The 10,194-nt window shown below is 53.2% G+C and overlaps 2 protein-coding genes across 2 annotated transcripts in view; both read left to right on the plus strand.

Annotated features, from left to right (window-relative positions):
- LOC112144211 (immunoglobulin lambda-1 light chain-like) overlaps positions 1-10,194 on the plus strand; it is an 89,025-nt gene that overhangs the window by 18,727 nt on the left and 60,104 nt on the right. The gene's annotated exons all lie outside the window — the stretch shown is intronic.
- LOC112144321 overlaps positions 7,455-10,194 on the plus strand; it is a gene marked incomplete in the record, with an annotated part of 4,138 nt that continues 1,398 nt past the window's right edge. Inside the window, 1 exon segment of the mRNA XM_024268814.2 lies at positions 7,455-10,194. Coding sequence (XP_024124582.1) covers positions 7,485-8,915 — 1,431 coding nt within the window.

Below are 10,194 nucleotides of genomic sequence, written 5' to 3' on the forward strand. Positions count from 1 at the left end.
TCTTTCATATGAAGACGGGGGCCGCAAATCATCATCCTGCGGGCCGCAAATGGCCCGCGGGCCGCGAGTTTGAGACCCCTGCTATAAAGTCATGTGGCACCAGGAACGCAGCCCCAACGTTTCTCGCGAGAACACAAGAAACCCGAGGGGCCAGGAGCTCTGGCGGTCATCCGGGATTCATAGAACCATGGTTACATGCGTAACCTTCGTTCTATTTCATCCCTCCTGACCGCCAGAGGCGGTGCTTCAAGCACTGGATGACCAACGTCAACAAAGTCCAGAGGGTCCAGAAGACGGAACCTCACCTCACCTCACGGCGGCGTACCCGACAGCCGCAAGACGCCATCCATCGGGTTGGGGTCAGGCACATTGACCCTGTAGAACCGCGTAAAGGTGTCCAGGGAGGTCCAGGAGACGGCCTCGCAGATGGACCTAGTCGAAGGGGCCCAGGCATTTAGCACAGTGTGCCGCACCACAGCATCCAAGGCAGCGGGGGCTACCTCGGTCCCTGCAACAGCCAGGCGTGCAGCTGGAGGCGACTGGGGTTGGGATGGAGCACCTGACCCCCCAGCTGAGACAGCAGATCCCGCCTGTCGGGGAGGCGAACTGGCGAGGAGCAACAGAGCCTGCGCAGCAACGGGAACCAGATCTGCGCCGGCCAGAAGAGAGCCACCAACAGGACCCGGTGACCCATCCGGACAACCCGCAGGAGGGTGGGATAAATCAAGGGAAGCGGAGGAAAGGCGTACAGCAGGACGTTTGGCCAGTCGTGGGCTAACGCATCCTGACCCAGGGGCCCAGAGTCATCCACGAGGGAGAACCACAGGGGGCACTGAGTGGTGGTAGCCGACGCAAACAGGTCCACCTCCGCCCTGCCCAGAGTGGACCAGAGGAGCTCGACCACGTCTGGATGGAGATGCCACTCGCCCGGTGGAAGCCTGCGGCGGGACAAGAGATTGGCCACCTGATTCACAGACCCCGGAATATAGGCGGCCCTGAGGCTGGCGAGGTGAGGGACGGCCCAAGAGAGGAGGCGAGTTGCCACCCGCAAGAGACGAACCGACCGCGTTCCTCCCAGGCAATGTTCCCTCTAATTTTTTGTGCGTCTGAGCAAACACAGAAACTCACTGAGCGCTCCTTCGACCGCAGTGAGCAACAATGAGGGTTCACTCTGTATTCACGTCTATATTTCAACTGTCTGAAATCTCTTATCTTAACAAGTCATGTAGCTTATTAAAAGAATGAAACTAATAAATGTTCATCAAATTGTGTTCAATGTGAGTGATTTGCAACAATTACAATGAAAAGTAAGAAACATTCAGGAACTGGGTCCTGCTGTCTGGGAATACATTCAAACTCCACTTTAACTGTTTAGGACTTTTCCTGCTACAAAGAATCTTGAAGTGCTTTCCATAATAAATAAAAGAAAGATACAAATAGTAGTTAAAATAGCAAACATACTGTAGCGTCCGTCAGGACGCAATGAAGAGGCGGAGGCGACCGTTTCCAACCGCGAAGCTTTTAATAAACTTGTAAACGGTTACTGTCGGCCGTAACCACGCCGAATACAACACAAACGATAAAGTGCTCTCATTGGCTCGTTCCTCATTACATTCCTTCATGCTCCCGCAACCCTTTTCATATTCTCCTGCTCCTCTGCCCACCCCCACACTCATCCAATCACACTGGAGCAACAATGCAACACAGAACACATTAACAGAGCATTTTGTCCTGAGTTAACTCGCGATTAATCGCAAATTATTATGTGGCCTTTTTTTAAGGAAAAAAATGTGTGCTTCATGGAATTGAGCAGTTCTACATTAATTATGAAAACATGAATGACGAAATTTATAGTTTTAATCAGAAATACTTTATTTTGTAACATTGTATGGAGATACTTTCTTAACAATAAAAGGCTGTAACATAAAATGCCTACTTTTCTTTTAATTTTATTTTAATGATCACATTTTTACTATTTCTTTTGATTGTTTCTTTTAATGTTTTATGTAAAGCACTTTGAATTGTCTCTGTACATTAAATGTGCTATACAAATAAACTTGCCTTGCCTAACAAAAGCCCAAGTCCAAGTGAAGGGCATTTTAAATTCTAAACTTCAGTCAACGTTCAGTAAAATAAAATAAAAAACATTAAAAAAATAACATTTTCATAACACTTTCATGTTCATTTTTATGTCAGGACCAAATCTTTTCCTCCTCTGCTGAACTACAGTAATAAATTAAATAGAGATTTATCATTTCCAATTAACTTTTATTTTTTAAAACATTAAAGACTGAGAAAAGCGGGATACTCTGTGGATAGTTTGACAGTCTGTTACTGCCGCTGCGCAGCGACGTGTCCGGAGCTCAAGCCATGGATATGCCGGCAGACAGACCGCTCTGCTGGGGCTGGATCACGCTTAAACCTCCAGAACATTTAAAACGTCCCCCGGTGCGCTTGCTGTTCGGAACGTCATGGGTCCGCAGCTCTCGGGACGCGACGCGACCAGACGTGGTACTGGACGCGAACCGGAGCCGGGTTAGAGTGCAGGAGCTCTCCAGGTCCTATCGCCGGGCCGGTTCTAGCTCGCAGCTCGGTGGTTGGAGACCCGCCCGTGAACTAGTGTTAACCTTTCCTGCTTCCTCGTCCTGACCGTGGTCGGGGGCGAACAGGGGAGCCGCTGCAGCTCCTCGGGCGAGGCCGTCCTCGTGGTTAAACCCGCGGGTGTTTGGTTTTGCCGACAGCAAAGAACGCAAGCAGACAGACACACTCACTGTCTTGTTGGAGGGCTGGAATCCACCATTTATTTTCTGACTTTCGTTTCAACAACAGAACATTTCTTTACTCGAACTTTCCCCGTACACCTGCTCCTCTTTCTCTCCTCAAACACTCACACACCCGTGCATGCGCACGTGTACGCACACTCACACTCGCGCCGCCCCCCTCTTTCTCTCTCCATAGCATTCCCGCAACACTAGTGAGAGCAGCCGGTGAGAGAGGGCGGGACGCCCGCGCGCGCGGTATGGAAAGGCACTTATGAGAAAATCCGCGATTAATGCGTCAAAAAAATTGTTGGCGTCAAGCACATGTCAGATTACTTATATGATCATTTTATTTAAAGTTTAGAATACATTTTATGTTGTGCGCAGAATAGATTTGCTGTGCGCAACGGGTGTGGGAGCAGTGCGCAATTGCGCACGTGCGCAGCTTAGAGGGAACATTGCTCCCAGGTGGTTGATTTGGGAGACCACAGAGACATTGTCGGAGCGCACGAGAATATGGCGGTCGTGTAGCATTGGCAGAAAAAGCCCCAAGTGGACGGCAGTCAGCTCCAGCACATTGATGTGCTCCTGGCGTTGAAGTGGAGACCAGAGACCCGACACCATCTGGCCACTCCATGTCGCCCCCCCAGCCCAGAGCAGAGGCATCCGTGTAGACAACCTCCCGTCGGGAAGGCAAACAACCCAGAGGTACCCCCTGAACGATCCAGGATCTGTCTACCCAAGGGAACAGAGCGCGCAGAACATGGGGTGGAATAACCAGCACGCGTCGCCAGTGTGCCGGCCGTGCAGGATCCAGGCGCAGCCCAGCCAACCACATCTGGTAAGGCCGAAGTTTGAGCAGACCTAGAGGAACCACTGTAGACGCCGCCATCAACATCCCCAGAAGCCTCAGGTGTAGGAGGAGGGACAAGCGTCGGCAGCTGCGCAGTCTCTCGAGCAAGGCGATGACATCGTCTATCCGCCGAGGGGAGGGGCACGCCGTCATGGCCAGAGAGTCCAGAGACACGCCGAGAAAAACCGTGGCCTGCGTCGGAACCAGGTTGCTCTTCGCGAGGTTGACGCGGAAGCCCAGGCGTCCCACGTCGAACGTCTTGAACAACCTCTGCACAAGAGGGGGCGCAGACCAGCCAGTCGTCCAGGTAAGGAAGAACCCTCAACCCCTGAGCCTTCAGGGGGGACAGGGCAGCGGCGACCACGTGGGAAAACATGCGAGGTGACAGGGACAGACCAAAGGGAAGAACCCTGAACTGGTAATGGCGGCCCTCGAAGACAAAGTGCAGGAACCTCCAGTGGGGACGCGCAATGGGGACATGAAAGTAGGCCTCACTGAGGTCGATGGAAACAAACCAATCGCCCGGGGCAATCGTCTGCAGCATCTCCGTGAGCCTCAGCATCCAGAACGGGATGCGTTTCAGAAAAACGTTCAAAGCTCGGAGGTCGAGCACGGGACGCAGATCGCCCGTCTTCTTCGGGACAAGAAAATAACAGGAATAAAATCCCCCCGGATCCAGCCGGGGGTCTACGGGAACAATAGCGCCTTTGGTTAGGAGAGAGGAAACTTCCAGGCGCAGAGCATCGACCTCGGCCGGGGCAGATATAAGCGTCTCCCGGGCGGGGCCTGAGGAGGGTGGACGGCGGCGAAACTGGAGCCGGTAACCCCGGAGAAGAGTAGAAAGCACCCAGGCATCCCTGCAGTGCGCAGCCCAATAGTCGAGCTGCTCCGGGGGAAAGGTACCCACCGTCCGACCACCCATGTCACCTCCGCTCCCCACGCCCTCTGGAGGGCCGGGAGGGGCGACGTCGGAGCGACGAGGGAGCAGAAGAACGGTCCCGAGGTCGGTCACAGCGGGGGGCAGCAGGAGCCGCCGCTGGGCGGCGAGGCTCCGTAAACGTAGGGGTCACCGCAGCAGAACGCAGACCACGACCAAAGGGAGCAGTCAAAGAAGAACCCCGTGAACCAGGGCGCCGATGGAGACCCACCAACTGGCTCTGTGTCTGAGAGGCCAGGGCCGTCCGCTCGAGCGCCTCCAGGGCGGCAGCGCCAAACAATTCGCCGGGAACCACCGGGACGCCTCGTAGAACCAGCCAGCAGGTCTCAGTCAGGGGTGACTGCGCCAGCCAGACCTGACGATGAGCCGAAGTCAGAGTGGAAAGCAGCCGTCCCAGCTCGCGGGACATAAGGGCAAACGCCTGCAGAGACGCATCCAGCAAACCTAGGGTGGGAGCGTCAACGGGCACAGCATCTAAGGAGGCAGCCAGACCCAACAGCAGGTGAGACAGTGAATTTCCCAGTCGACCCATCCGGGCACCAGCATCATAGGCCCGGCAGAGCAGGTCGTCAGTGACGCGGCACTGAGGGCGGGGGCACCGCACGTCGGGCCGCAAAGCCTCATCAGGTGCCACAATGAGGGAAGCCACCGCATGCTCCATGGAAGGCATCCGACCCAGACCGTAACGTGGGGCCTCATGCATTGCCGCCAGAGCACGTCCATCGGACGTTAAACGTGAGAACGCCTTCATGTCGGTCCAGCAGGCGTGTAATTCTCAGATGTATTCTTCCGACGGGGGCACAGCGAAGGAGGAGGAACCACCCTGCCGACGGAAGAAAGCGCTGGAGGGTCCCGGCTGAGGAGGGGGAGCATCCAGCTGGAGACGGGCCAACGCCGCGCGCACAGCGGAAGCCGCGGACGCATCATCTCCTCCACGCGACTCAGCGGATGCGTGGGATCCAGAGTCCGAAGCCCCAAGGCTGGCAGCATCGAATTCATCCCGAAACAGGGAATCCGAAGCAACCACCGACAGGACATCAGCCTCGGGCTCCACGGGAACGGGCACAGCAGAGGGCCCGTCACGGTCTCGATCACCCTGAAGAGCCAGCAGGAGAGACTTCATCTGGGCCAGTTCGGATGAAAGCTCCTCAACCGTGAGGGAACGGCCATCAGGCTCCCCCGAACGGGTGCGAGGCTCCATGGCAGGTAACGGCGTGGAAGAAGAGCGCTTCCGAGACTGTAGCCGCACGGGAGGTAACTCGGCAGATCCAGGAGACGAGTCCCTCAAAGCCCTCTCCACGGCCTCCAAGCGATCAGCCCTCACGGCAAGAGGTAGAATGCAGCAGTCAGGGCATGCGTCAGCCGTCAGACCCGCACGGAGGTGGTCGATGCCCAAGCAAGTGGGGCACAGGTCATGTCCGTCACCATGCGGCATGGGGGCGTGGCAGTCCCCGCAGCTAAAAGACGCCAACATGACTGATCTGTGTCCAGCAGGTGAGCACTACAGGTTAGAACAGCCATGGCTCAGTGCAGATAAATACCAGCCAACTCACGACCGAGAACGTCACCGAGCGGAGATGGAAGGAGTAGGCGCGCCCACGCGCAGCAGGAACAACAGCCAGCCCACGGGCAGAAAACGCCACCGGGCTGCCGAGGAAATCCGGAACACCGAAGCCGACCGAGGAGGCTACACACCAGCGGAAGTCAGGGCACGACGGCGCGGCCAACCCACGGGCAGAGCGCCACCGGGCGGCCACCGGCAGAGCTGCGAACTGGCGGGAGCCCCGCTACGGCAGCCGGGGAAGCAGGAACACCCGGTCAAGCACGCACCTCCGTAAGAAAAGAAAAGAGACGCCAAAAAGGCAAAGCAGCGGCAGCCGCGCGCCGCAATGAAACTACCTGCGCAGCCTCTGGAGGGCGAGACGCACTCACAACCCCAACGCTGAGCGTCACGAGGCTACAGGCAGCAGGAAGAACGTGTAACTCACCACGTAGTGGAGACAAACACGGGAACTACTACGCAAACGAGCGAAGGAAGTTGAGGCTGCGTTCCTGGTGCCACGTGACGTTATAGCCTCATGTGGGGTCACCAGGAGGTCACAGGTGACTTTGTTGTCATTAAATTCTCGAACTACGCATGCGCATGAAGGATCATTCAGTGCTTGAAGCACCGCCTCTGGTGGTCAGGAGGGATGAAATAGAACAGAACATTTTGAGTTTTATCTCAAAACTTTGACTTTTGTTCTAATTTTAGTGTCAGTTTCACCAATGGATTGATGTCCCTCAGGGTCAAACACAAACTTAGAGCATTCATACAGTGTTGGAACAAATAAGAAATAACTGTCTGACTTGGAAAACACACATAAACCTCAGAAAAACAAATGTTCCAAAACCACATAAATGCAGAAATAACTTTCTGCAGATAAACTAAAGTTATTGTATTTTTAGTGCACCATCTATGGGGAGACACTGATTAACAAGTGTCATGGTGCCTCTGTCAGTCTCCCCCCCCTCTCCTCTCCTCTCCGCTTGGCTGCTGATTCTCCCCAGCTGCGACCACTCACCTCATCACCTCTTCAGCCTTCTTAAGGAGCTCCTGGATCATCATTCTTCGCCAGTCCGTTGCCCCTAATGGTGCATAGTTAGTCTCCTCGTATCATCATAGTCTTGTCACGTTTCGCCAGGACCTTGTCTTACGCTTTTTCTACTCACCCTCAGGAATTCACTACCATGAGTGGTCGCCAGTCTCAGCTTCAGCCCGGATCCCCAGTTTGGTCTTCTCCTGCGGTCTGTGGTGTTGTTACTGAGTGCCATTACACCATCTGCCCAGCAGGTGGAGATACTGATCTGTTTTGTACCAGAATGCAGTGCAGAAGATTAAACATTGATGGATCCCGTTTACAATTCTACCGACATAACATATTGGCGACGAGGAATGGCTTTACTTGGAATTTCGCCGCCCCCGGCATTCCTACAGAATCCCGGTGCACCTACGATCCCGCTGGAGTCCTGGATACGTATGTTTGAGAACTACGTGCTGGCGTTAGCCGACGACATGGAGGACAAGAGGAAACGCGCGCTGCTGATTCACACGGTGGGCACGGAAGCTCAGCGCATTTTCTACACTTTGCCGGATACTGGTGACTCCTATGCGGCTGCCCTGCAGGCATTGAAGACGTTTTTTATACCCAAGTTAAATACGGTGGCTGAGAGGAACAAATTTCGTCAGAGGGCTCAGCGTGTCGGTGAGTCGACTGCTCAGTATGCTGCTGCTTTACGAGAGCTCGTTACGACATGCGACTTTGGCGCGTTAGCGGATGACATGATTCGTGATCAAATCGTGGAAAAGACAAATAACAGGAGGATCAGAGAACGCCTGCTTATGGAAGATAACCTTACTCTACAGAAGACTCTTACAATGTCTGCTCAGATTGAAAGTGCCCTGGCTGAGGCGAAGGCTATGGCTACACCAGCCGGTGAAGCTGTGGTTGGCATGGTGCAGGGTTCTTCCACCGGCGGTGGGAGATACAGACACGGTCATGGCCGCCCATCATCTAAAGCACCCCCAGCATCATCACAGAGAGTCCCCACCAACGGTCCTGGGTTTGCCGGTAAGACATGCTACCGCTGTGGATCTTCTACACATATTGCAAGTTTTCCTAAATGGCCCGCTAAAGCAGCCACATGCAGAAAATGCAGTAAACATGGACATTTTGAGAGAGTCTGCAGGAGTGGAACTGTTTTAAATAAAATGCGGGAAGTGTCGATTGAACAGACCGACACAGTTAAAATCCTACAGGTGGAAGAAGAGGATGTGACCAGCCTTAACAACAGGCTGATGTGCAAAGTCTCTATGTGTGCACCTGAGGGACCTACAATTACTGTTGACTTGCTGGTTGATACTGGATCAGCAGTTTCCATTCTTCCTATGCACCTGTACCAGAAGCATTATGGACACATTCCTCTGTCCACTGCAAAAAAAAGACTAGTTACTTATTCTGGACAACCCATCTCTGTACTAGGCTGCTTGGAGCTGACAGTGACATGTGGATCAAGCTGTGCTACCGTAATTGTATACGTGGTGTCAAGTGGAAACCCGCTTTTGGGTTTGGATCTTTTCAATGCTCTGAACCTATTTATCAAAGATGGACAGGTCAGTGCACCAGTACTTTCTCCTACTGCGCCTCCTGCTTTACAACATCCTTCAGCCTTTGTACAGTACACAGCCCCTACCACCAACCTCGAGGTACTTCAAGAAATCTCTGACCAACTGGGGCTAGTGACAGGTTTTGCCCACAAGGTGAAAGTAAGACCTGAAGTTCGCCCTGTCCAGCAAGTTACGCCGTCTGCCGTTTGCTGTGCGTGATGCAGTCTCCCAGGAACTACAGAGATTGGAACATGAAGGCGTCATTGAACGGATTGACTCATCTCCATGGGTTTCACCTATCGTGGTAGTGAAACGAAAGTCTGGCCGCATCCGATTGTGTCCGGACCTGAGGGAGCCAAATAAAGCAGTGGTCATCGACAGCCATCCGCTACCACACATTGAAGAGGTGTTCCATGAGCTACGTGGGGCGCGGATGTTCTCCACCATAGACTTGCAGAATGCTTACTACCAAGTACCCCTTCATCCTGAAAGCAGGGACCTTACTAGCTTCATTACACACGAGGGACTGTTCCGTTTTACCAGAGTACCTTTTGGGTTAGCTTCAGCTCCCAGTGCTTTTCAAAGAATGATGACACAGATTTTGTCAGGTTTGGATGGAGTTCAATGTTATTTGGACGATGTGATTGTGTTTGCTGACACGTCTGATCTTCATGAGAAACGGTTGAAAGCTGTGCTGCACCGACTGTGCAGTAGTGGCCTGAAGCTTAACATGGAGAAGTGTCTATTCAGACAAACTGAACTGTCATTTTTGGGACATATTGTCTCTGCTGCAGGTATCAAACCAAACCCTGACCACATCAGCGCTATCATAGAGGCTGCTTCTCCTTCTGATGCAACAACTCTACACTCTTTCCTGGGCCTTACAGGGTGGTATTCAAAGTTCATTCCCAACTACGCTTGTGTTGTGGAACCACTTCGTGCCATACTGCGTAAAAACGCAGACTTTAAATGGACTGAGGAGGCACAAGTGGCTTTTGAAAACTCTAAAGAACTGATAGCTACTAGCTCTGCACTCTCGCTGTTTGACCCAGCTCTTCCCACCATAGTCACCACAGATGCATGTGATTATGGTATTGGCGCAGTACTTACTCAGTTACATGGGGACACAGAAAATACAGTTGCGTTTGCGTCGAGGTCTCTTAGTGAGTGCGAAAGGAAGTACTCTATTGTTGAGAAAGAGGCGCTCGCCTGTGTTTGGGCTGCTGAACGCTGGCGCACATATTTGTGGGGTAAACACTTCACTCTGCGCACTGACCATAGCCCACTTACTACGGTGCTGTCGACTAAAGGTTTTGGACGAGCAGGAATGCGGATTGCTAGGTGGTCAGCTAGCCTCATGTGTTTCAACTACACGGTAGAGTACAAACCTGGTCGTGAGAATGTTGTTGTGGACTGTTTGTCTCGTTTACCTGTCTCTTCTCCTCCATCACACGAGTTAGAGGAGGACATGGTAGCACTAGTGGCTAGTGTGGACTTT

This window comes from Oryzias melastigma, linkage group LG17 (genome assembly GCF_002922805.2).
Source record: "Oryzias melastigma strain HK-1 linkage group LG17, ASM292280v2, whole genome shotgun sequence".
Taxonomy (NCBI): Eukaryota; Metazoa; Chordata; class Actinopteri; order Beloniformes; family Adrianichthyidae; genus Oryzias; species Oryzias melastigma.